At 41.4% G+C, this 27,582-nt stretch overlaps 2 protein-coding genes across 5 annotated transcripts; one reads left to right on the top strand and one right to left on the bottom strand.

The window, feature by feature from the left end:
- Positions 1-1,209: 1,209 nt before the first annotated feature.
- tacc1 (transforming, acidic coiled-coil containing protein 1) lies at positions 1,210-27,175 on the top strand. 3 transcript variants are annotated; one of them, XM_026347488.1, is made up of 13 exons: positions 1,210-1,355; positions 17,081-17,190; positions 19,063-20,413; positions 21,264-21,327; positions 21,828-22,017; positions 22,941-23,005; positions 23,309-23,440; positions 23,530-23,606; positions 23,694-23,737; positions 24,357-24,520; positions 24,606-24,712; positions 24,813-24,933; positions 25,423-27,175. In XM_026347488.1, exons 1-13 carry the CDS (start codon positions 1,273-1,275, stop codon positions 25,486-25,488), a joined length of 2,574 nt encoding a protein of 857 aa, XP_026203273.1. In that variant the 5' UTR covers positions 1,210-1,272; the 3' UTR covers positions 25,489-27,175. The 3 variants fall into 3 exon arrangements, with proteins under 3 accessions (XP_026203273.1, XP_026203274.1, XP_026203272.1); XM_026347489.1 differs by lacking the exon at positions 1,210-1,355 and adding an exon at positions 5,452-5,628; XM_026347487.1 differs by lacking the exon at positions 1,210-1,355 and adding an exon at positions 15,193-15,690.
- On the bottom strand, positions 5,662-13,610 carry aggf1 (angiogenic factor with G patch and FHA domains 1). Of its 2 annotated transcripts, none has more exons than XM_026347490.1 (15): positions 12,042-13,610; positions 11,594-11,861; positions 10,829-10,928; positions 10,541-10,731; positions 10,179-10,310; positions 9,850-10,050; positions 8,591-9,032; positions 8,314-8,422; positions 8,098-8,149; positions 7,906-8,007; positions 7,648-7,813; positions 7,465-7,544; positions 7,243-7,370; positions 7,059-7,158; positions 5,662-6,947 (listed from the first exon to the last, which is right to left on the bottom strand). In XM_026347490.1, the coding sequence occupies exons 1-15, from the start codon at positions 12,161-12,163 to the stop codon at positions 6,699-6,701; spliced, it is 2,442 nt and encodes an 813-aa protein (XP_026203275.1). In that variant the 5' UTR covers positions 12,164-13,610; the 3' UTR covers positions 5,662-6,698. The 2 variants fall into 2 exon arrangements, with proteins under 2 accessions (XP_026203275.1, XP_026203276.1); XM_026347491.1 differs by lacking the exon at positions 8,591-9,032 and adding an exon at positions 9,590-9,656 and having other exon boundaries at positions 12,042-13,607.
- Positions 27,176-27,582: the final 407 nt, after the last annotated feature.

Below are 27,582 nucleotides of genomic sequence, written 5' to 3'. Positions count from 1 at the left end.
TTCCTCCTCAGGGGCCTGAGAGGTGAAGTCATGTGTTTCCTGAAAGTAAATATGGTGTGGTGAGGAAGTGACTGCGCGGTAGAAGCTTAGCAGGAGAGTTTAGTGCTTTAGATGTGAAACAGTAGCTTATCCAAATAGAGAACGAGGTGTTGTACCAATTCCAAATTGTATGAATTTCATGTGTTATTAACACAACTTATCCAACCTACAAAACAAACAAATAAAATATGAATGCATTTATTTGTTTTTCTCTTTTCATTTGTATGTGTAAAATGTGTGTTTTATTGCAGCTGTGCAGTGTGATGATTCATTGTTTGTGTGTATATTTGTCTGTCTCTATCAGCCCTGTGACAGACGGTCCACTTGTACCCTGTCTCTCACCCAGTGACACCTTGGAACAGGCTCCAGCACCCCTGTGAATGGAGGGATGAACTTCTCAGGACAAACACTAGAGGGAGACACATGATTACTGTTTTACAACACATGGCTGCTTATGTTGAGCACAGTGTAATGATTCTTAGACGAATTACTGTGATCAGTGTCACTGTAATTTGAAATTGTGATACTGAATTCATAATTAGTTTTTTTTTTACATGCTTCACAAAAGGCAACTTAACAGTGGAAATTCAACAGATGTTTCATTTTCATTTTGAGACATATTGAAATTGTAATTTACTCATATTAACTCATTACTTTCATGCTAATGGAAATGCCTTTTATTATTATTATTATTGTTATAATGGATTATCTTTTGTATTATAATTTGAATATGTCCAGTAACAAAATGTTATCCAGAAAATGTAGAAGTAAAAGGTACATTTACCTCTCAAGTTCTGTGAAGATAAGTAGAAGATAAGTAGTAGCAGCAAAACTGGAAGAGAGAAATTCTGTAATTGTGATGCAAAACAGGCAATTAGTATAAATCTCAACAGCTACAAAAATGATTAGTATAACTTATCATTAATTAAATTAACTAAACTAATTCATTAAATTAATTAATAAGTCAATTTAGTGCCATGGTTGGATACATATGTGTATATATATATATATATGTGTGTATACAAACATACAAACAGTATATCATTGTAAATGCTTCATCTTTAAACCCACTCTGTTCTTGGCTCTTTGCCCAGAAAGTTCATTTCCCATTTCCCATTTCCCATCCAGCCACATGGACTAAGCTCCGCCACGCAGGAAGAACAAGTATTCTCACTGAGAGAGCAGCAACTTCAACAGCCGCCTGAAAACAGCCTCCCGTAAGAAATTCTGTCAATGACCAAGGACGATAAAATCCGCTGTGGTGAGGACGGAAACATCACAGCAGACCGGCCACAGCCTACCAGTCCTCAGACAAGGTATGATTTACACTGTGAAGCTCAAAGGGGGACAGTGAGGTGCACCGTTATTCATGTGCTATGAGTAGAATCTAAGCATGTTTGCTTGGTTTAGTAGCACATGTTGGTTTTCTGGTATTGATCTGATGACTTATGGACAGTGTGTCAGGTGACTCACTGAATGTGCTGTGTCTAGTTTAAAAGTCCTGCTGCCGCACAGGAGCTATTGTCTTCCTGCACGAACACAAAGCCTCTTTTCACGAATGTATTATTCCCCACGTTAGTTGACCGAGCAGTTTGTTGTGGGTGTGATGGACAGAGCTGTGTTGAGCTGCTCTGAGGACTCTAACAGGAAGTTTGCACTTGAGGAAAAGTTAGTGGCAAAAATGAATGAAACATAATTCAGAGAGAAGAGTGAGATTAAGACTGGACGTTTAATAAAGCTTAAATATCAGAGCTCTCAACAACAGGCAGCAGTCACCAGACTGTATAAACAGGATGCTGGTCTGCACACACGCTCACACACCCTCTGTGGGAGCAAAATGAAATGTTCCTCCACAAGCCGAGCAGTTTGTTTCTGTGGACGACTCCGCCTGGAGCCTGCATCATGTGAGCAAATGTGCTGCTGAGGTTTCTAGAGGATTTTCTGGGAAGATGAGGTCACAGGGAGACACACCCAGAGGCTCGGGGCTCTGAGTAAGAAATGCCACGGGTGGAAGATGTTCAGCTGCGAATTTGCCGGAGGAAGCGTTAGCTTTGTTGGAATTTCGATTCAGGAGCACAAGAATGTTGGTCTGCGTGTGCTATTTATACTGAGATAGATGGCGTGACATAAATGGGAAGACTGATTTCCGTACAAACACAGAAGTAGGGGCTTTATTACAGCTTTACTTTACTTTTTTATACAGCTGGAATCAAATTTGTTTTTTTTGTTCTTGTGTTTTCTTTTTTTTTTTTTGTCAACATTAAAAGAGTCATTTTGGAAAACACTGCTTCATTAAACCAAAAAAAACATATTCAAACAGGAATGTGGTTGGAATGAGGGTCATTTCCTCTCAGCCAAAAAGATCAAACTGCGTGACCTGTGAACTTTTGGAAGCATTTAAACTCTGACCTCTCCCCTCCTTTTCCTCACATGACCATTAAATTCCATTGCTTTTTGACCGCTGTCCAAGTTTTCTAATAGTACAATCTTGTGTTTTCGGTCTGAGAGCTTTGTTCTGATTTATAGAGGTAAAAGCGTAGACGGACGTGGCTTGGAGGACTGAGCCGGAAGTGAAGTTGCTGGGGAGGGCAGTTGAGTCAACACGGCACTGTTCCTCAGACTTGGGTTGCTTCTGGTCTCTTGCCTCTGAATGGAATCACAGGCACAGACTGAGGTTGCAATAACACAGAGTTGCAGACGAGCACACACAGACTGGCTGAAGCGAAATGTAAAAGAGCACGAAGGCATCAGGGCTCTGTTTACAACATAGGCCCACTCAAACATGGCCTTACAGGCAGATCGGAGCCACATGTATTGTCCTCGTGTTGTGGCCGTGATCACACGTAACCTCATTGTTTATGTGTACACCCCCTGGACTGCACAAGTACTTTGTTCTGTTTAAATCGCTCTGATCAACACGGTGTGACTGGCTCTTCAAAGTACTGTACAGCGAGCTGTGGTCAACTCCAAGCAATGCGACATAACACAAGCTCTAAATGCACGCAACTCCGATGCAAGGCTTTGAAATAGTAAAGCCATGATGACGTTTTTCTCTCTGAATTTCTGGGGTGTGTTTTACAAAATTACAGACTCCAGTGACCATTGATTGCAGAACAGCTCAATCCTTGAGCATAGTGGGAAGCAGCAGAAATGAATGACGTCCTGCCGCATGGTGGGAAACTACGAATGATGATCATAAGGGAGAAGATCTTACTATTATACTGTGTAGTGACATGCACTGGAGGAAAACAAAGACTAAACACTGTAGTAGTTTTCACAGTTCACCAGCTGATGTCAGGCTTCACTCACTGACAGACAGGTCACACAAACACACACAACTATACTGGATAATAATTATCTCTGAAGACAGTAAATAATGTTTTTTGATGCATAACTTTTAATACATTTCTGTTTGATATTTTAATGTCTCTCTCTTTCTCTTATGAGCAATGATTAGTGTTTCTTCTGTATGTTTGTGATAATATTAATAAGATGTTAAATTAAAAAAACAAATAGCATCTTCATTCAAAGCATGTTTTTTCTAGATCAGCATGATCTGTTGGTGGTTTAGTAGTAATTAGTCAGTTAGGCACGAATACCTGGTAATTTTTTTAGCTAAGTAAATGTGATTCACTTAATGAAAAATATTGTAAATAATTAATTAAGTTAATTAATGTCATAATGTACATTTTATGTAATTCATTTTGTTTAATTGATTTAATTCAATTAGGTTAAAAACAACTGAATACTTATTCCTAATTATTAGTGAACCAAAAGGTAGGTCAGACTAATAAATACCTAAACAAACAAATAATTTAAAACAACAATTTCCTTAAACATCTTACAATGTATACTATTTAAAAATATACAGATATATATGTCACATACTGTAACCACTTTATGTTAAAAATGACAGCATGTGACACTTCGCGTTAAGGCCCTTTAAATGTTTTTTAAAAAGTCCATCTAAATACAGAAAATTTGTAGAATCCAAGAAAAAGTATGTGAATCTTTTAGAATTAAATTTTAATTTGTCATAAAATGATTCCTAAAATGAGAACACAAAATAATTCAGATCATTCATGTCCTTACTGACCAGAGAACAACCACAGAAACCTCATAGTGCTAGTGGACAAAGTATGTGAACCCTTGGACTTAATAACTGTAGTTCAATGTGTGGCATGAAAGAGGGGGTGACCTGTTCTTGTTGCTTGACCTTTAACCTGTGTTCAGTTCAAAGCTGGACTGGGTGGAAAACAAAGGCGTCTTTTGAGCATGTCAGACATTGCAATCACACCTATAGCTTCTCTAATCATGTTTAGTTGAACCAACTTGCTAAGATGAAAACATTTGATCAGAAATTTTTAATGTTTTTTGTTCTATAATCTCTCAGTGTATCCAAAAACATAGCCACGGTATCAATAAGAATCTCTATTTTCTTAGTGAATCCAAAGTGCAGGAGGATGAAAGTATATTTTAATTATTATGTAGACCAAAGTTAGTCTATTAGTACTATTTATAATCTGCCACATAACTCAGACACAGTTTCAGCTTCAAACTAAAAGACAACTTGTTTCCACATGCCTGTGAGAGCACAATCTAAAATAAATAACAGTTGCCTCAGGAATAGTTCCCTATTCTCACTGAGAAAAGTGAAAGTGATTAATATGCACTGGCAGTGGTTATGTTACACAGATTGTGTAAGTTCTACACCAGGGGCTGCTAACCCTGATCCTCGAGAGCCACTGTCCTGTTTGTTTTCCAACTACACCTGCCTCACCCACTACCGGATACCTGGATCAGGTGTGTTCTGCCAAACAGAAGCTGTCAGTGCAGGTATGGCTGGAAAACAAGCCGGGCTGTGCCACTTGAGGACCAGGGTTCTCAGTTTTCAGCTTAACAATTGGAAAAGTGAGCCTGAACATTGCTGCAAAACAGAAAACTCGGTCATTGTTATTACACAACAGGTCACAAATACAACTGAAATCCGCTTGAAATCCCAAATCACCAAGAATCAGTTCACATTTTCCAAAATAACTTTGGGGTTGGGGGGGGGAATAAAAATCCCATAAATAGCCTGCATTTGAAAGAATAGCGACTTTGTGTTGTTCTTAATGCTCGTGCAGTGTCAGGAACTGGTCAAGCCTGATCTCTCCTAAAGCCTGGAGCCACGTCCCCACACATGAAAGTATTCCCACTTCGTCTAATGACTCATAAAATCTTTTTATGGCTGACGCTTTCTGCCCAAACAACCAGGCACGCAGTACACAAGATGATCCCTCCCAAATTGACTACACAACCCTATCAGCTAATCAACGTAGACTGAATGTTCCAGTAAGTGACAGCAGTTTAGAGGGAGGAGATCCGAGAAGGGAGGGACAAGAGGATCCACCTGTTGAGAGAGAGTAAAAAAAATCTGACAGCAGATGACCAGGAGTATTCCTACTAGTCAGGGGCAGCGCACCCTTGTTCTTGTGGTGCTGCCCATCTATCGATTGAAAGAAGAGAGACGAACAAAATGGGGGGCACTATAAGTCAGAAGAAGGGCAGCAGGCGAGGCAGCTCAAGAAGTCACACCAACAGCGTCACGTGAGTCAGATCGATTGTTTGATACAGATTTTACAGCAAACCGTTTTGTAATAATTCACAGACTTAAACGTTTTCTTCTGAACCAGTAAAACTGGCTTTTTAACTCACCCTTGCTACTTGTTGCCTGCACTTTTAGTTATGCATGTAATTAGTAAACAGTGCAGGCTTTACATGCATTCTTTTTTCCATTTGGTGCAACACTGGCCTCTCTTCAAGCGTACACTTACACACACATGCAAATATTCACACACCCTCTGAATGAGCCCTCAGATAAGCCTGCGTGTAGATGGACTAAAATATGTTTGCTCACTGTCCTTACACAAGCAGAACGTTACATTGACAGTTGAATAAGATGTGATCTCGTGTGATATGCAGTGTGTCAAACAAAACCAGAAGCTTGAGCATTATTAGACTTTAATCTGCAAATTTAAAAAGGGAGGGGGGGGGGTTGGAGTAATGTAGCAGAGCCGTAGTCACCGGTTTAACATGATCAGTTCGGAAGTTGTCTAAACAGATCTGCAGCTGTCTCATCACAGTATGATCTCATTTTGAGAAATAAAGTTTCACTGTGTCAATATTTGCTTGAGGCATTCGATGTCCTCTTTGCTCTGGAAGGCACCTTGGTTGTAGTTTACCCTGCAGCATACAGCAGGTAGACTACAGACATGGTTGGCCATGCACAGAAGCTGTAGTCCAATCTGTTACCGTCACTCTTCTTCTAAAGCTTCTTGACTGTAAATATTCCAAACAGTTTTCTTATGCAGGAGAGGAAGAAACATATTGTACAACCACAGCGAGGGACATCAAACATTTACTGTTGTGCTAATGCACAGCACCGGACAACCTGTAGTGTTTTACAGCTCGACTGAAAGAAATGTCAAATAAATCACGGTGACATAATACTTGATTCTCATCTCCTCCGAACGAAACATTACCAAAGTCAGTACAAATTAAAAATCAACATGCTAAAAAACAAACTGAGTATAAACAATACTCTGTACTTTGCTCACTGTCATTTACATACTGTATCTGTTTAGGCAAACAAACACATCACATACTGGCATTTTTTCCTAACTTTGTCCACCTGTATCAAAACCAGTTTGTGTGGCCTCAGTCTCTTCTGCTCTGACCCAGGCTTTGTGTGACTGGGTCTTCTGTGTTTTGGATATCGGTATGTCGGGCTGACAGGAGTCAGCGAATCTCTCACGCGCTTTCTCCCAGTTCTTCTGGGACTTTGAAGTGGAGATAGACATGTTGTCTAGAGACATGGCAGCACCAGCTCCCAAACCTGACTGGGACTTTCTGATTTTCAGTTCAATCTAGGAGAGAGAAAAAAAAAAAACACTAAGTTAAAGCAACAGGTTTCTTCACAATATATTCACATAAGTAAAGTTATAATCGACAAGGAGGATTTCACCAGATTGTCTTACCGGGTCTTTCATTCCAGTTCCCTCTTTACCCAGTCCCTCTCCTTTCTTCCAGCCCATCTTTTCCAACATCTTCCGCCCTTTATTGATGTCGCTGATCTCCCTTTGAGAGGAAAAACATACAACACTGAACGCTTGCATTCATTTGTTTTATTCTCTAACATCTGTCCAGGTTGCGTGTGCTTACTCATGAACGGAAGCAGGTGCATCGTCCCGTTGAAAAACACCTTCGCTACCCACCGTCTGTCGTCGCGACTCTGCTCGGTCCTTGTATTTGGTGTTCCTCAAAGCTTTGACCTCCTCATACTCACTAGTCTGTTTACAGAAAACCACAGCACTGACTGACTGTGTAAAAAGATGAAAGAGTTTTAAAATAAATCTGGCTGCTGCCGATTATCACAACTCGTACCTGCAGGCCATATTTAGCCTTCATCTGCTTCAGCTCTTTCTGCCTCAGTGCCTCTTTATCCTCTTTGGTAAGAGTAGGACCTTTTGGAAAACAGAGTGACAGAAATCTTAGGCTTTTTCAAATACTTTGGGCTCATTTCATGATACTATTAATCTCGTTTGTTTTTCTGTTGATGTTGCTCACCTCCCTTCTCCTCTCTCTTGTTCTTGCTGAGGTGAGCCATTATCTGACCAGGCTCACATCCATCACAGGTATCAGTGCCCGAGTGGATATGGAAGGAAAGCACGGTCTCTCCCATCTTCACCTCGTCACCATGCATTAGTGCATATGGCTCACACTTAGTTTTGGGCTGACGGCAACAATAAGTTGAATAAGTTAATAATTTGTTGAAGAGCCTGTTGCAGAAACGTACAATTTATTTTAAGAACAATCAACACAAACCTGTAAGATTCGGTTGCCATTGATGACTGTTCCGTTCTGGCTTCCCTGGTCCACCAACATGTAGCTCTGTTGCTCCTGGTCGAAGTACACCTCTACGTGGAACTGGAACAAATTAGAAATATCACTTGAAACCTGCATTTAAAAAAATTAATCAATTTGGCCCCTGGAGAAATATGAAAGTAAATGGTTTACCTTGCTGACTCCCATTTCTGGGATTCGGATCGCGTGGTCCATATCTTTTTCCCTGTGACAGAAAGATATCATGTTGGGAGCTTTGAGCCAATATACTGTATGACTTATTCAGATGAAAAACACTGTGGCCTATAACGATAAAGCTTTATGTAGTTACTTATAAATCCTTGGCAGAGAAATATTTAACTTGGAACATATTAGAGAAAAAACACAAACCTGCCAATGGTGGCTGGAGAGTCAGCTGTGATGATGAATAGCGTGCCCACCTGCAGAACTGGAGACCTGACCACTGTCACTCTAACACAAGGAGGCCAAATGTCTTTGGCTATAAGAAAAATAAATAAAGTGTCAGAACAGAAATGACTGAGCCTCAGAAACAACCAGTGCTGGGAGCCAAAAATAGAAGATAATCTAACTTGCTTTTGAGTTACTACAGAACTAATCAAAGTGGTTTACCCTGAACCGGCATGTTTTTCTTTTTTTCCCCCCTCACCTTGCTGACTCTGTATCTCCATCTCTAAATCTGGGATTTCCTTGGAGGGGGAGGCAGAGGTTGATGAGATTGAAGGAGTAGACTCCAACTCTTCTCTCTCCGACTCTGTGATCTCGCCCTCTTCTGGTTCACTGTTCCCCTCTGAGTCATCACTCTGAGTCGGGCTCTTTCTTTTCTTACGCTTTTCTGACTTAGATTTCTTCCTCTTCTTCTTTGACCTCTCCTTATCATCATGGCGGGAACTATTTTTGTGCTTCTTCCTCTTTGATGAAGACTTGTCGTTCTCCTCGCAGCATTTAGAAGACTCTTTTCTACGTGGAGCCACATCTGGACTGCGGGACCTCGGCTTTGGTCTTCTGGATTCAGTGGATCTCTTAGCCGCTTGCCTTTCGACCCCATTAGTCTTTTCTTCTTCCAACTTTACCTCATCAAATATAAGCTCCTGCCATCAGACAGTCAATAGTGAGATTACCGCCTCTAGTGATTAACTGACAGCAGGCTTTGTACAAAAGATCCTGTTTCTTTTGGCACAGCATTCTTATATTGTGTGGACATGGTCTCAGTCTTCAAAGGGATGCACTGTAACTTCACTTTAACCTCACCAAAACAAAGTTCTGCACAGGTGACTAAATCCTTGGTTCAGGACAACAGAACAACTAATTACCACTAGTTGCTAGAAAACAGCATTTAAACTAACAAAATGGTTGACGGTTAACTTTCAGCAGTCGTACAGGAGACCTTTCGTTTCCTTGTCTTCTCGTGACGACTGACTATGCTTGAGTTTCATCTATTACTTGGAAGCTTGCTATAGTCTCCATTCATTCAGAAAACAAAACAATGTAGCTATACAGTAACTCTGATACTGGTCTCTGATTTCTAGTTACACATGCAAAGTGAAAATTGGAAAATATTTTGCAATATCAAAAATATCTAGCTGAAATGTGTTAATATAATCAGGAATATTTTTCAATGCTTTGCATGCCATTGACAAAAGTATACCTCTGCTGGTAGTATTCCAGTTAGAGAAAATCTTCATTTTAGCCAAAGAGTTAGTCACCTCGTGCACCTAGGTCAGAGAAATAATCTTTTAGTTACCTATTCTTAAATTGGTACATAAACAAAACAGCCTTTGAGGACTGAGACCAAAAATATTATAAGGATTTTTAAAGGGGAAGTTTAATATCAAACTCTTGCTGCCAGTCAACAACTATAACATGATTCCATGCTATGCATCAGTAACAGATCTAGTCATCACATACCACATCATCCTGCTGTGAGGCTTTCTTGTACCCTTTCTTGAATTTCCTGCCTTTCCTTTCAGCAGTGTTCTTATCTTGGCAAGGCTCTGAAACAGCCTGTGCAGCAGGTACCTCAATCCTGGAATGAAACTGGTATCGTCCACTCTCTGCATCATAGTAGTAGTAAATGCCAGTGTTGGCATCATAGTACAACTGGCTGGCCTGAAGAAGAGGAAATAAATATGTACAATTTCATTACTCTGGTACAAAATATCCATCAGTAAATCATCAACTGATAAAGTTAATTCTGTTATAGACAATGATATTTTGCAGAAAAACAGTTGACAAACCGAGTCATAGTAGAAGCCTGTACTATGGTCATAGTACATCCCAGTAGTCTCATCAAAGACAAACCCCGTCTGTGTCATAGCCTCTTCAGCAGTGGCCCTCAGTATATCAGCAATGGATCCTCCATCCCCTTCCTGAAAGAGACAAAGCATCAAATGCATAAATCACATTTGTGCATCCATATCAGCAGCACCTTATTTTCTAATTATGGTTAAAGTGGATATAATTAACCAATTAACTGACTCAGCTGCATTTCTAATAATGAACAGTTTTTTATTTGGTTAATTGCGGAATTAAAACAAATAGTAAGTACTAGTGCTTCATCTAAACATTTTAACATAGCTACGTCTTTAATAACACTGACCTCTGTTGTGACTGCATCAGTGCTGTGAGGTTGTTCTGACTCATCTGCATCTGCTGCTATATTCTGCATTGAAACATCTGCTGCCTCACTGTCATTAGCTGCATCCACTGCAGCTGCTGTGTTCAGGCCTTCCTGAGCATCGGCGGCCTCTGGATTTGGATAGTAGCCTCCATAGTAGTAGTTGTAGTAATCTAGGAGAGAATATGAAATAATTTTCACCAGTTACTCATTTTCTGACTAAGAGACACGATCATCTACTTTTGTTCTCATGCACTTAAAGTAACGCACCTGTTTCTGTCCATACATATTCATCTGTCTGAGTTTCACTGTCAACTCTGTCTTTGTCTTTCTTCTTACGTTCATGAATCTCAACGCTCAGCTGGTCAACCTAAAACAAGACACTTCATGTTATTTAATTCCTGAGACAGAAATAGTAAAAAAAAAAACATTCAGGCTGATGTGTTTTTTCCACATGTGGACGAAAAAAAACAAAAGAACATCTGCACTTCAATCAAAGACTCTAAATGCTTTTGTGAAATAAATCATTAACTGTTATAACAAGAGTTTATGCATGTATCAGGAAATGCATCAGTGTGATGTGATTTATCAAGTGTCTTGGCAACAAAAATTTGCTCTTGAATGAATGAATTAATGAGCATTATTATTTAGGTAATATTTCCATTGTTAATTATTCAATCAGCCTTGCAACCATTAGCCTCCTGTTTACTGGACAGAAAATTAATTGGCAAATTAACTCCATAACATGGCATCCAATGCAGTGATGTGCCTCAATGATGTTTGTGTAATAGTTTTTGAGCAATAAAATAGCTCTATATCAAAGACAAACATGGTAAATCATGTTCAGGATTGACAGGCTTTGTTGACAATAACAAAATTATTTTTATTTGGTTGTCTATGACACAAAAAATGTAGGTGCTCAAAAACAGAAAGGACTGCAAATACTCTTTCAACTACAGTGTAGTGGACAGTTTGGTGCAATATCTACTGTTTATTCCTACTGGTCATTCAGATGAGTGTTAAGTCCGCACTGACCTGCTTCCTCAGGTCTTCATTGTAGCTCTCTGTGCTCCTCTGCAGTCTCTCAGAGTGGTTCAGCTGCTTCTGTAACTTGGCCAGCTCGGCTCTGCACTCTCTCAGATCCTGCTTCAGCGACTCGACTTTCAGCCGCAGCTCAGCCACTTCACACTCCGGGTCCTTTTCCCCATTTTCGCTCTCCATCAGTTCAGCTAGTCCAGAAATTAACACCACAGTTTGTAACGTTTTCGCGGAAGCAACACGCAGACAGCGAAAGCTAGTCCGTCTGTAATGTTAAGTAATGGACGTAATTAACGCAAATGATGCTTAAGTACTGGGTTTCAGCAATTGCGGATATATATATCCTTACTACAAAATCATTTAATATGTGAAATGTTTCTCAAAGCCACACAAATAAATAAGCGAGTGGAGATGTCTACTAAATATTAGCAGGAGATCTCCTTACCGTTTCTTTCGTTTGCGTCTCGTTAGCCGAGAGTTCCTCGTCACCACGGCACATGAACCAACCTGAAAGTTGAAAATAAACATCTTGTCACCACCCAGTATTTCCGACAATGCCGAGTACATGTTTTGATGATAATTAGACAGTTACAGTTAGAACCGTGGAAATGTTTACAGTCCACCCTGTTCTCGACCGCCATTTACTACTAACGACGTCACGGCGGAAGTGCTTCTTCTTCAGGTTTGGCGGACTTGTTTTTTTTCCCCCCCCGCTGGCTCACGAAGTACTTTGCTGCCACCTGCCGGTGAACCACGTCCACAGCCTTTTTCCATTTACCTGCCTTTTCACACGTTGTTCAGCCTGGTACAGGGGTGTGGTGTGATGCCATGTGAATTTTCCAGTTCCTGTATGAACTTTGTGAATAGGTGATGCTTATAATATTGCTAAGAGAGCATGTGAAGCACATTTTCTGCAGTGGTATTAAGGCGCGTGTGTTAATAAACTCTTTGACCACCAGATGTCAGGTCAACACACAGCTCAGAGAAGTGCCACCAATGATGTGCTCTACAAGTACTTTAATATCTGAGAAGGTACTTACACTAATCTCTGGCAGGATATGGTCATAACGTAAAGTCACAATTAAGTGGCTTCTGCTAATTGCTAGGTGCTAGTGGTTTTTGCTCTTCCAACTTTCCAGATTTGCTGCTTGAGGGCAGACACGAGTTTCCCTCTCAGCTGGAATAAAAGTCCACAGTGTGATCTAACTGGTGCACAAATCATCTCTGTTAATGGTTCCTCAATCACACGCATATTGTTCTGGTCACAGCGTGACTCATTTCCTTCCTCCCTCTCTTCTGTCTTCGCCCTCTTCCCTTTCTCCCCCAGTCTTTTTACACTCGTCCATTTCTGGGAACGTCTGATCCATTCAGATAGTTTGCCGGGACCTCTTTGTGTGTCCACATTTATTTTAGGCTCCTGAGGAAGGGCTGTTACATAAGCCTGTGGCTCCTCTATTGTCCTCTAACATTGAAGCCCAGTCTCTATCTATGTCTAGAGTGTGTTTAAAGTATTGTGCTATAAGCACAGTGTAAATATATCATGTGCTTATGCGTAAATTTCATCCCTGCATTCTTTCCCACACAGGAGCTGTAAGGTTACAGAGCAGATTTCTCACAGAAATGCTGTTAACTGATGTTAAGACACGCAGGCGAGGAGACTCAACATCAAAGTGTCATTAATCACGTTTGCACTGAGACAGGCAGAATTTGAGTTGCTCAACAACGGGCTGAAAAGGCCAGATTGTTTTTCGTTCCAGTGGCTTTCTCGAAACGCCTCCCAGGTTCCTCCCGTTGCGTTTGAAATCTGAGCTCTCTCTCTCTTTTGAGTTGTGTTTAGATTTTGGTGGCTCGTCAGACGTCTTGGCAGCAGCTCTGGTGGCTGTGGTGGAGCAGCCTTTAAGAATAGGGTGGTCTTTTATCTGGAGACACGCACAGCTGCCTCACGCTACCTACCGATGTTTACTGAGGCCATTTTTAGACTGGAAAAGCACCAGTCTGCCAGACTGTTTTTAAAGGAGTTGCAAAAAAAAGGTGGTGGCGTTCACTTCAGTGTTGGAGCCTGTGCCATTTTTAAAACTAACTATAATGATTTTACATTAGGGAATGTAATAGGAACCCTTTCTTGTGTAACTTACTTATCCACAACCCCTTTTTATAATAAACACTGAAACCATGGAAACAAAGAGTTTAATGCGTTTTTAGTTCCAGGTGTTAAATTACTGTGGGATGATAACAAAGATGCAGAAAACACACCGCAGAGCCTTAAATTTTCTATGTGAATTGAATTAGAATAAGTCGAAAAGGTTTTCATTAAGGATTATTGATGTGGAAACCCTGAACTACACTTAACAGACAGGAATAGAAAATCAAGCCCCCAAATTAACACACAGTTTAATTCTTATGCTGTAGTGTTAAGCTGCACTTCTCGGTGCATGCCAGGATCCCCCTTGCCCTCAATCCAGCCACACATTCCAGCCTTTCCAGGCAAATGTGGAAACTCTGAGGCCGAGTGAGACACGTGTGTCACTGCTCACTGATGGGGATTTAGGAGGAGTTTAGCTGTTCAGCGTTTTCAAGCCAAACCCTTGTGGAGGAAGTGAAGTAGAAACCAAGGTACACAAGATGCTCTTTGGAAAGGCACTGATTTTAAAGTAACTCCACTACCAGTGTAAAAACTGCTGCAAACATGAGTCGCTTTAGTTATTTATATAAAGTACATGTATATATTGTTGTCCAGGGTATCGTGTGTGTCTCTAAGATACATTTTGATTGATTTGTGCTGTTGCATTTTTATATGTCACAATTCATGGGAGATTTCTTTGACTTAATAATGTGTTTATTTATTAAAGGGATAGTAATTAAAAGGCACAAAGGAGCATTATACAACGTATGAATGATAATGAAATCAATCCTTTATATCTGAAAAGAAAAACAGCTAAAACATGTGGAGTGATTAATAGAAAAATAGGACAGGGAGTTAAAAAAAAAAAAGTTGCTTAACACATCTGGATATTAGTGATGGGTGGACTTTATATCTGACAATTCACCCTGATGTGATGAACCTCTGCAGCAGAGATGATGTTGATAATGTGATACTTGTGAGCCTTTCAGAGGGTGTTTCACAGCTGCCTGCCAGCTTAGCGGTCTCAACTAACACCTCAGACTAATTGAATCCAACCAGGTAGATCTCCTGAGGCCATCCTACAGAACCGGCTCCCCTGGTCACGCATGCCTGCCTGCCGCTGGATGGGAAACGAATTTAACTGTTGCACAGCCCCCGGGGGGAGTGGAGCAGGCTTTAAGATCTGACCCCACATTCCTGTCCTCTCTTTGAGCTATAAAATGTGTGGAGCCCCGGCTCCACCTCCTCCCCCCGTGTTTGTTTTCGGACTCCCTCTGTGCGCTTGACAGTGCAGGAGCAGCCTGACAGGCGCGTACCATTCTCCAACCACGGCAGGGGGGGGGGAGTCGGTGCAGCTCAGCGCTGAAAGGCTGCGTTCAGGCTCCACACCTCCACCTCTACGTTTTCTATCAGTGGACTGGTCTGATGTGGAGGAGGAGGAGGAGGAGGAGGGCTGGGCGGGGGTGAGGGGGTGTTCAGAAGAGAAGAGCAGCATTTTGAAAACCAGCTGATCGGAGCCACAGAGGCAGAGAGAGGAGCGAGAGCGTGACCGGAAAGAAAAGGAGAAGAGAAGAGAAGAGAGGAGAGGAGAGGAGAGGAGAGGAGAGGAGAGGGGGCCAGTGTGATCTGTGTGGATTTAAACCTGAGAGAGAAGAGAAGAAACGGGAAAGTGGCACATGGTGTGAAGTAAAGACGCAGCGTGGAGAGATGTGAGGGAGGAAATCTGAAGAAGAAGAAGAAGAAGAAGCGCACTGAAGACAGCAGGGGGCCGAGGAGCCCCCGTGGAAAGAGCAGGGATGTCTTGGCTGTCACCTGTGTCGTGGGCCAAGTGGACGTGGACCGCGGTGCGAGGGGGGGAAGGAGAGGAAGGCGATGAAGAGGAGCAGGAAGAGCAACGTGGAGAGAAGAGGGGAGAGGAGGACGACGACGAAGAGGAGGAGGAGGAGGAGGAGGAGAGATCTCAAGGCTGCAGGCAAGTGTTTGTGCAGGAGCCCGGACACTGTAACGCTGTGATTCACACTGTGTGGAGAGCAGGATGGAGAAGGGGGGGGGGGCATGTCTACCTGTGTGTGTGCCCACCTGAGGATGAGGAATGTGTCGTGTTTGTTTTACACACAGACATCTCACTGTGGTGCACATTCACATGCGTTGCTGAGGCGTTGCTGGTTTCATCTGACTGTTGTTTTTTTTTTTGTCAGCCTCACCTGTACAGCCTCATTTCTGTGGCTTCACAGAAATGACAGCAGCAACACTGCAGGCAGGTACAGTTTAGTGCAGTGATGTGAGCAATGCAAACACAAACACAAGACGCAGATGACACATGCTCCAGTTATTGTGGCCTTTCTGGGCCTGCACCTCATGTCTGCTTTGGAGGATTGTGTCATCTTTATTTATTTTTTTTGGCAGTTGCACCATGTAAATCAAAACATGTCACAACTACTGTGTGTGTGTGTGTTGACTTTCACACCACTCCACACTATTTCTGTTGGCATTCAGGTCATTCGGTCTGTGTCGTTATTGAACCAGAGTAATGTGTCTACTAGACGGTGGCGTTCAGCTTCCTGAATTGATCAGGTCACATGGGATGCTGCTGCACTGCAACATTGAAATCACAAGTCTAAATAAAATATATCCTCAAATGATATTGAAGTTAAATCTTCGCGTGGGTTTAAAATGAGGCATCATTTAGTGCGTGGAAGTTACGGTCCTACACTTCATAGTTTACGATGAATCAGGAAATAGATGGCAGCCATACTTCCTCTTCCTATCAGTATCTTTGACCTTATTTGTGTTTCACTCTCTCTGCTCAGAAGTAGGCTACTAAGCACGGCTTTGGTATTCTTAAGACTTGGAAAGGTAATCTCTGCACAGTTTATGATTATGTTGAGTTCAAAGTTCAGTATAATTCAGTTTTATTTGTATAGCACCAAATCACAACAGAGGTCATCTCAAGGGACTTTACAGTGTTAAAGGTTTAAGACCTCACAAAGTATAACTTTAACTGAATTATATAGAAAACAACAACAACCCCACTTAACTCTACGTTAGACTGGGATGCGATGAATCCTGAGGGACCTGGAATCAAATAATATCACTTTGATTTACTGCTTATGTGAAGAACTGGTATATCTGCACACGTTGCACAATGCAGTTAGTGCAGTGCTGTTTTTACTGTTGGAAATCACAGAGCTGATTCATCATTTTCTTTTAGGACATCAACAGTTTTTAGAACACCTGCTCCTGTATCTATAACATGACCATGACTTTGCACTTGTTTAAGGACTTTTCTGTTCTCCTCTCTTTTTGTTTTGAGTGTTTGGAAAGTTCATGCTTTCTCTCTTATCTGTCTCCGATTACCACAGCTCTGACTCGGAGGGTCACTTTGACACTCCAGAAGCAGCAACTCCTGTCCGCGCCCCTCCAACCATCCCGGGAGAGCTGGAGAACGGCAACGCAGATGCAGACGAAACAGGTGAGGGCCACCGCTGAACAAATAACAGACAGAGATGGAGAAAAGGCAAGGCGAAGCAGCCAGCATAAGACATCCCAGACGTAAACACGCTGCAGGTTCTCATTAACATTGCAAATATTGAACAGCTCAAAAGAAGAGTCTTTTGATCTTGCTCTAAATATTCAGACATCACATGTGTGCATATGTTTGTATTGTCAGTGAACTCGAAGAAAAGGTGTATCAACTATATCATTATTTTTTACCTGCTTATTTGGGCCTGTATGAATTTCATTACTGAGTCTGAACTGTGGCGTTTCAAGTTCACCACGAGTGAGTAATTGGAGACACATGCTGTCTGACTGTCTCAGGAATGTACCTAGCTACTGCATTTCAGCATTCAAATGCAATATACCTGCTTTCTTTAATCATGAGTATCAAGACAAGCAAGTCAGGTATTGAAATGGCCAAAGTGTTCCCTGCAGTACTGTAGTGCACTGTGTCTAAGGAGGCAGTGACTGGTATGTTGGCCTGAACTCACGCTGGGATTTTGGTTGGATTCGGGTGTGTTGGAAGACGGAAGGGCTGTCATTGTGTCATTTGAATCGCTGAAGAGGAGGAGCCATTAGCAGAGCGCGGGAACGGCCTTTGCTCTGGAATTCAACAGGTGAAACAAAAGCCTCGGTTTGCCCTGTTTCGTGCTGCTCACTGATAGAGAGCACAATGAGGGAGTGACTGAACAACGCTTGTTAACAGGCTGAAATCCTCATGCAGCTCTCTTTTTTTTTTTTTTGAAGTAGGGTATTTTTGAGACAGCCGCCGTGCTTAGCGAGGCTGTTTTAGTAGAAATAAATCTTTCCAGTAAAACAGCTCCGACAACATCTTCCAAAAGTGTATGTTGTAAAGGTCAGTCAGGATGGAGGGGAGAGGGAGTTCACCTTTGTTTGAACCACAAACATCCCTTTCTGCAGCTATTGCTGGAGGAAGTTTGGCTCCTGGCAGACAGAGGATGTCCCCCTAGAAACATCTTTGAATGTAAACATGCTTAAAGGTTGTGTTTGTCTGTCCCCATCCAACGTCTCCATTAGTATGTCTGCATGTGCACAGGGACTCTTTATAAATATTTAATAGGTGGATGAAGATCTTTTTTTTTTTGTTTCAGAAACAGAACCAGCTTCAAAGTGATCACTAACGGCTCCATAAAAAACCTCCCAACAAAAAACTGTATTTATATTAAACAAATTAGGCCACAGGATCAGTGCACTATTACAAACAGACACTGCAGATGAGGGATTTTATTTTTCCTGTCGCATGTTCAGCCTCTATCAAAAAAAACAGAAGAATAAAAATAGAACAAAAAGGCTCAATGGCAAAGTCTTGAATATGCATACGACTGTGGATCATCATTTTACGGTCATGTTTATTGCAGGAAGGCATTTGAAAATGATACTTGGACGATGTTGTAAGTAGGTAGAAACGCAGCAGGCTGTGCTAGTCTCCTAGCAACATAATATTACATGAATATGGTGAGTATGACAGGCATACTGAAATATGTTGATGTGTCAAAAGAGGCCCTGGAGGTAATAATTACGCCACAACAGGCACTCTCTCCGTAGTCCTCAGCACACAACACGGAATAAATCATAGCTCTTTTCATTTGTATTTTCTAGTGCACTACTTTTTGGTTTAAATGCTGTGGCCTTTATAATAAGATGTTGCCGTGGCAACAGTAGCAATTGGAACAGCTGGCTGGCTAGCAACCTGCCAGAGCCAATCAGATATCACCTTCATCTGATTGGAGAGGTTGTCGTTAGCGACAGTGTGTGTGTGCAGTTTGAATTGTTGCGTTTTACATTTGTTGTTCATGCTCGTGTTTTTCTCTCATTTCTTCTTCAGACTTGGATCAAGATGAGAACCTGATAGTGACGGCTCCCGTTGAGGATCAGGAGAATTCTCTCAGCGGCAACATGGGTCTGGATGAACCTGTCGCCCCCATGGGTGGCCCGCTGGAAATAAGCATGCAGACGTTAGAAGCAGAACAAACAGAAAATCTTCCAGAGGTATCAGGCTCTGTGTCTGCTCCCGATTCCTCCTCAGAGAACATATTTCCTGAAGTGACTAAATGTACATCACTATCCTCTGAGCCGTCCCACCCTCCATCCCCAGATGCCTCAGAGCTGGCTCCTGCTCCTGCTCCTGCTCCAATTCCAGAAGCAGACTTACTTCAAAGCAGTGAACCTGAAGCCTTCTCAGCTCCTGATCCTCCTGAAGAGAAACCTCTTGCTGAGCCAGAACCAGAGTGGAATGGCCTCCCCGATCTGACAGAGGCTACTCATAAAACTAAAACCAGCAAATCCAAGCCTCCATCTCTGAAGTTGAACTCTTCACTAGAAGAACTTACTCAAGCAAATGAGGAACAAGAACTTCCTGCTCCTAAGGCCACATACAACTTTGACCCTGAACAGCTGGATGACAGCTTCAACCCCTTCACCAGTGGAGGATCAAAAATCCAGAACTCTCCACCACCATGTGGCACAAGCACTTTCCCAAGACTTGAGCCACTTGGCAGCTCTTCACCTGTCTGTGAGGTCAGCTCAGCAGCTCCAACAGATGCAGAGATGGTGGCGTCATCATCAGAGGCGAAGCCTGTGGTGCTGGAGTTTGGTCCGGATGAGGGAGCAGTCAGCAAGCCGCCTCCACGGAAATTGGGTGGAAAGAAGATAAACAGCAAACTAACGGCTAAGAAGCAGAAGCCCAAAGTATCACAGGCTTCCTGCAAACCTGCACCAGAACCCACAGGTTTAGAAACGGATTCTCAACCAGTGTCGGAACCAGTTTCCCAGTCAATATCTGAACCTGTTTCCGATCCAGTCGCTGAAACTACTTTGCCACTTTCAGACTCGTCTGCGCCTCTGAACCTTGACGATGTTCCTATTCCTAGGACAGGAACGTATAACTTTGACCCCAGTCAGTGGGATGACCCAAACTTCAATCCATTTGGAAGCAACAGCGCGGTGAGCAGCTCTCCCGTGCTCTCTAGAGATTCCTACAAATTTGACCCGGACAATTTTGATGACTCTGTTGATCCTTTCAAACCTTCCTCGAGCCTGAGCAATGAGGACTCATGCGGTAGTGCTGCTCAGCCTGAGAAAAAAGTAAAAGATGGAAGCAAACAGAAAGCAGGGCAACCACTCGGGGAGAAGAAAGGGAGGCAGATTCCCAAGAAAAGCAAAGAGAGGACAATCACGTAAGTAGAAAAAAATCATCTTTCAGCACATTTAGTTTTCATTCTCTGGTCTAAGGTTTAGATTTACCCTGTTGAGCTTGCACTTCTTTGTAGTATAGATGCATACATCGCTTTGGACACACACGCACACGCACAAACTTAACACTGCATACTGACCATTGATGCAATTCCCAAACAGGTTATATTTAGGCTGTTGTAGCTGCATTGGTTGGACTACCTTCAGCTTTTCCTCAACAGCCGGCATCTTGTGTTTATGCTTTAACTTTAAACTATGTGCTGAGTGTCTAACATGCTGAGCTAAACGCCTTTAGTCACTCACTCACTCTTCTTTGTCTGTTCCCCCTGTTCTTTGTTCCCTTTTTAAACCCTCTCATTCCTTCGCTATATCCCCTTCATCCTTCATCCTTCCTCTTATCTGTTACGCAACCTCCAATCTCTACTCGCGTCTCCCTCTCTTGGCCTCAGGACATCTGAACAAGTCAAGTTTCTCTGTTTTTTGTTGTAAGTACTTTCACTATCGATGCTCTCTTTCATGCATGCTCGCTTTCCATTTTACTCCCGCCGCGGCGTGTACTGCGTCAGAAATGACTGTTGGAGGAGCAAATGAGTTTCTTCGGTTTCATGTCTAGTCACAAGTCCACCCCTTTGTTTTTTTACACTACAATTTTTATTTGTCCCATCTTGTGATCCCTCCAGCCACATTATGGTTTTACATGAATGTTCCTGCACAACATTTGATGTTGGGCTATGCAATAAGGCACAGAAATGCATACAACTCTATGAATGTAGGACATAGTGAGATAATAGTGCGTAGGTTCTAACTCTTGAATTGCATGTGCTTCTTTTTTAGGAATTCCTGTAAATTACAGAAATACGATGAAAGCCAGTCCTTGGTTCTTGACGTGTGCAACCAGGTAATGTGCATATTTGTGAGGAGCTGTATGTGCGTGAGTGTAGTGTCAGCTAGTGTCACCTTACTGCAGTGTCACCGCAGCGTTGATTATTCAGCAACTGTCCAGCCTGTTCGTTCTCACCTCTTTACACATACACACAAGCACAAAGGAGCATCAGCACTCTGTCAGTTTTGCAGTGCTGGCTTGGCATGGTGACAGATCTGAGACTTATCACTCTGCAGTCAAACATTAGGCTGGTGCCCCCTATGTGCCCTCAATAATATCACCTCCTTAGTCCTCGGAAGATATCCACAAGATACTGAATAGCCACGGAGTACTTAAGATATATTAATGCAGATGTGATAACAAGAGACCTTCAGTATTATCAGTGTTACATTCCATTGCAATGCAGTAATATACTAATCAAAATTGAGAGTAACACTGGTTTGAGTAACATTGTCAGTAAATGTTGTTTTTGTTAACGTAATAAGTTCAGTTTCATCTTCTTCTTCTGTATCCAGGAGGAGGATGAGGTGGTGGTTCAGACCCCAGAGATCACTCAGCGAGTTCATCACGCCACAGACGAGGAGAAGTTGGCATCTACCAGCATCATGGGCCAGCCAGCAGAGAGACAGGAGGACAGAGGAGAACCCAAATGCAATAAAGCGCCAGCGAAAAAACAGCCTGTCAACGAAAAACCTGTGTTGGATGGTAAGCTCCTCGGTTGCTTTCAGACTGCCTCTAGTGTGTAGTATTTGATACTTTTGGGTTAGTTTTGATATAGATCAGCTGAAAAGTAGATGTTCAGTCATGCAAATGAGTTGATGCTGCAGGTTCTCGGGCTAATAGTTGCTGTCACAAGAAGCACCCAGGCTAAATATTGTTGATGCATGTTTGTCTTTTAGCCAACGTCATTGAAAGAACTAACTGACCTAATGTATATGCTCATGAGGAAACTTATTTATTATAAGACACAATAAGGATTGCCCAAAGTCATGATGTTTTTCAGTCCACCTGAACTTTGTGATCCGTTTAAGTCAGAAGCATTTTAGTTTTAGCAGTTTTATAGGGCATATTTTAGTTTTAGCAGTGTTTTATAGGGCATATTTTAGTTTTAGCAGTGTTTTTAGGGCATATGAAAGGCACATTTAGCTCAGTGTGTGCATACAGGGGATAATTGTAAAGAAAGCAGCAATGAGCAGAGAGATGCCAGTTCCAACACTGGGTTAAAATGGAAAATGGGATCAAGGAATTTGGTCGTTCCTTGAGACTCTGAAGCTTTAAATGAAGCATGAATGCAAATGAAAAGCCTTGTCCTGGATACAAACAGGTTCTAAATATTATTCTGGGGAAGAAGTGCTTTCTATGGTTGAGCTTTCTGACTAGTCAGTGTTGGTCGTGCAAGTATCACATCCTCATCTCACCAGGGAAACAAGACAATCTAATGAAAACTGCATGAAAAGTCTATATTCTGAATGTTGAAGTTAATAATGTTTGACACAGGTCACAGGTAGGCTGCTGTATGGATTTGCTTCTTTTTTCCATTTTAACATATAGAAGGTACTTAGCCAAGTTAGCAGATGCCACAGGAAATGTGTATTTTGAATTGTGTTTTTTTGTTTTCTCTTCTAAAGTACCTGAGACCAACATGATAGATCACCTGGAGGAGAAGGACACCTGCAGTGTGAAAGATGATATAGTAAGTGAACCATAGGAGCCACAGGGAGGGAACACTATAAATATTTTAACATAGCCATCTGGTTTTGCACAGTGACACAGTACATTTTTTATTATTTCACAGAGTAATACTAAGATGTGCACCCTGCTTGCACCTTCAGGTTGTCAGCACAAATGTAAAACTGTTTTCTTAGAGCGCTCCTTCCAAGGACAACATATGAGCTGAAAACGCAAAGCAAAAACAGTACATACTGATTTGTGACATCCTGGATCTGTTTGCTCTTTATTTACACAACACTCACAATATTTTCTGCATGCTTCGCAGAGTGAGATATCCATGAGCCAAACAAAGAAAGTGACGGGCACTGAGAGCACAGAAATGGCAGCGCTGACCCAGGACAGCTTACCTCTGAGTGAGATGGATAAGGCTGCCGTGCTCACCCTTATCAGAGAAGAGGTACAGTATGTAACTCCCACACACCTAGTTTAGTGTTACTCTTTTACATCTAAACACATTTTTTTCATCATGTTCTCTCTTCCAAACAGATCATCACTAAAGAGATTGAGGTCAACGAGTGGAAGAAAAAGTATGAGGAGAGCCGAGCAGAGGTGTTTGAGATGAGGTATGAAGCTTCACTGTCGCTTATAAACATCTGTGATTTAAAGTAGCTGTGTTCACAGAACACTGTTTTCTTTTATTCCCCTGGCAGGAAAATAGTTGCAGAATATGAGAAGACAGTTGCACAGATGATTGGTAAGTTGCTGCCACCTGGTGGTTGTATTGTCCACAATGTGTGATTGGACTCTGTGTGTGTATTTTATGGCTCCAAATCAGGAGCTGACAGTAATTTCCCTTTTGATGCTCTGTTCTTGATTTGGGGTTTTGGCTTTGTCTGCAGTACAAATACTTAGATCCTTTATTAGAACCAGTCCCAGTACATACAGCAATGTAATAATTCACCATTGAGACGCATCAGTAAAAATACAGTAGAAGTATTAGCAAAGTGTATCTACTGTGCTAAAGGTTCACAGAATAAACCTAAAGGGTTGTGAGGAGATTAATTAGAGGCAGGGAAGATAAATGTAAGTTCTGATGCACAAATCTACTTGTATGTGTTGGATAACAGTCATAAGATAACAACAGGGCAAACTATTAGTGCGTAAAGCTGAGAGATGGGATTCATTTCACTGGTTATTGTATTAAGTCAGTACAATTAAAACACATAACTGCCCTCACATTTTCTGCATCTCTAAATTTAAAGTGATATCTTTTTGATAATGTTATTATTACAACTGGTGATCAGTTTGGCATTGATGTTCTTGTGTGCTTGAATCCTTCTACGTATATTTTTATCAACCTCACCTGCTTGCAGAGGATCAGCAGCAGCAGAAAACTCTGTCCTGTAGTAAGTCAGTGAGACAATTGACCTTAGAGAGGGATCAGGCCTTGGCTGACCTCAACTCAGTGGAGCGATCCTTTGCTGACCTCTTCAGGAGGTATGAGAACATGAAAGAGGTCCTGGAGGGCTTCAAGAAGGTGAGTGGAGCTATGAATCTGCTCCTATGGTGTGCATTTATCATTTCCATAGCTAGATCAGTAAATATTTTCTATTTCTCTTTAGAATGAGGAAGTGCTGAAGAAGTGTGCACAGGACTACCTGATGCGGATCAAGCAGGAGGAGCAACGCTACCAAACCCTCAAGGTCCACGCTGAGGAGAAACTGGACAAGTAAGTGTCAGGTTTACATCATTAGAACATTTTTTTAAACTTGCAAATTCTGTACATATCAAGACTCATTCCAATGTCTCCTTTGCTTCTTGTTCAACAGGGCCAATGAGGAGATAGCGCAGGTACGCGCCAAGGCCAATGCTGAAAGTGTTGCACTCAGCGCCAGCCTTAGGAAGGAGCAGATGAAGATGGAGTCACTTGAAAGAGCTGTCCTTCAAAAGGTGCACGCACGATAACAGTGGCTCCAGTGTGTTTAACTACATGGCTGGTGCTGAAAAAGATGATAGTAAAGATAAATAGTAAAAGAAAATGCAGGTTAATGGTATTGTTGTATCACATTAATTGTAAAAATGCTTAATCATCAGTGCCTGATGCTAAAACTCTCCCTCTCAGTCTGTTAACAGAAGCAGGATTTGCACATGCCAGTACATACTAGCATCTAAACACAAGGGGGCACTGTTTTATTTTATAAAAACAGTCTGGGTTAATGAAGAAGATGATTCATCCACAGAATGTTTGTAAAATGGGAAAGAAATGAATTGGTGAAGCCATTCAGATTATAGCTAATAACTGTTGAAAAAAAAATGAAAATGTCAGTGCATTAACTTTCTTGACCTGTTCTTTTGTTATTGTACTTCTGCTGTTTCTGTCCTGGCATGACAGTTGTACCATCACTCTCTAAGCTCTCATCCTCTCTCCGTCTCTCACAGAATCAAGAGATCGAGGAGCTCACCAAGATCTGCGATGAGTTAATCGCCAAACTGGGAACAGAATGAGAAAACGTTAATAAAAGCTCTCAGTGCAACATGTGATGTAAAGCCTGTGCATGAACTCGGCACATCGCAGTTCCTCTCTGTCTGCTACATGTTTTTATAAATATATATACATACAAAAAACAGAATGGTTGCAGTTGCTCATTGGTTATTTTCAGAGTGAAATTAAACCAGAACAATTAACAAGAAGCACAAAGTTATACAGTGGTGTATTTTAATTATTTTGAAGAAATAACAATATTCCAACCAGGATTGAGTCTAATAGTCTTTTCTTAAGGATCAATTTAAAGTTATTTGATTTATCTGTTTTCAGCTGTTGGTCCTCAGCTAACTTGCTGTATCACAGGAAATTTCCACCGTTTTATGCAGCACGTTTCACACAAAACTGTAGGAGCTAATAATAATGGCAACTACGGAAAAGAATGTGGAAAAATGTATTTTACCACAGCACGTCCACAGTGTTTATGATGCGGTCTTCAGAAAAGGAGAAATCTGTCTTCTGAGTGTCTAAACTGATTAGTGATTTTTTTTTTTTTTTTTTTTGGAGGGATGCACTGTAAATATTTTTGCTGCCCTCCATTTCTTTTTTTTTTTTTTTTTTTAATTTAGCCGATTATGTCCATGGATCATTAAATGAGCTGTAACTTTTTACAGCTTTTCCTGAGTTGCCTTTCAGTTTGCTTGTGTTTCTTGTCACTGTATACAGTTGCGTGATAAACTTCTGCAGACTTTGGAGTCAAACCACAAGCGTTCTGACAACCTACCCCTCATCAATGTCTGAGATTGTCACACATGAAGAGCACTTAAGACAATATTATCTTGAATTCAGTTATATAAAATGTCTGATAGTGATGGGTTGAGATGCAAGATTGAAGTGGTGAAAACTTTTGCTCTTATTGTACTGTAATACTCAAATCATGTGCCATGTTTCTCTCGCTCTGTGATTGAGTTTGGAAAAGGTTAAAAGCACATTCTGCCGCTGCCGTGTAGATATTCATATTGTATCTATCAACCCAGATGTTGCTAGTGTGCCTTTATTTTCTCTTTTCGGGAAAGAAAAAAATGTGTTTTTGTTTTCGTTTCTGTTTATTTTGCAGTTATTCCTGAACTCTGTTGCCAAATTGCACTGTACACAGTGTATTTCTTGTATGATCATAACATCCTGAAGCAAGCTCTGAGTTTGCAGTTTGAATGCTTTACTTGAAATTATAGATCAACCAGCCAAGGTTGACGGTTGGCTGTATTACTCTTGATATACTCTTCTTATGCTCATTGTGTATCTGCATTGCTAACTCTAGAATATTTGGTGTGATTGAACATGAAGGAGGAGCATAGAAATGCATTTTCACAGTCGCTGAGTCTGTCACTTCAGTTTTTCCCATTCACAGTGAAGGACAGCGTCTTCTATGGAAGCCCTGGTGTACGTCAGCACAATCACTTGCCAAATGTCTTTGTAAAGCAAGATGGGTTTTGGTGTGACACTGTGTCCTGTCGTAGAGGTGTTACATTTGTTTGAAGGTGCTTTTCAATGCAAGCCCATTGTTAAAGGACAATACGTGTAAATTTTATACTTTATGAAAAGAACATTCTTTGTTCCTAATGTTTGTAAAATTGAAGAGGTATACCCAGATTGTATGTTATACGGCTATATTTTGTGCATTCCTGAATAAATGGTTAAGATTTAATGTTACGCAGGTTCCTTTCTTTGCCTAACTAACATTTAAACTGTGTATTGCAGTGATAAACAAATGCAAAGTTCATTGTTAGTTCCAGAAGTCAAATTTCATCACTGTTTTCATGTCCTTACAGCCAACGTGCTGTTGGTTTTTGCAAGCGTGTCATTAGTGGCATTTTGTTTATGAGTCAAGAGTCTGCAGTTTCCTGTAGTAGTCAGATTTAACAATTATAATAACTGGCTCTACAAAACAGTCTACCCCTGTATGTGTTGTGTAACGAGCCCGTTTCAGGAATAACAATATTCATTTAGGATGTCAAAGATTACTGCACTGTTCATTGAACAATGCCACTTTGCTATCCGTGTTAATAACTGGGACATGTACCAACATTAGACGTGCTAATGTGTCTGGTCTGCTTCAA

Source organism: Anabas testudineus, chromosome 5 (genome assembly GCF_900324465.2).
Source record: "Anabas testudineus chromosome 5, fAnaTes1.2, whole genome shotgun sequence".
Taxonomy (NCBI): Eukaryota; Metazoa; Chordata; class Actinopteri; order Anabantiformes; family Anabantidae; genus Anabas; species Anabas testudineus.
Note: the sequence above shows the minus strand (reverse complement) of the source record. Positions and strands in the feature narration are given on the sequence as shown.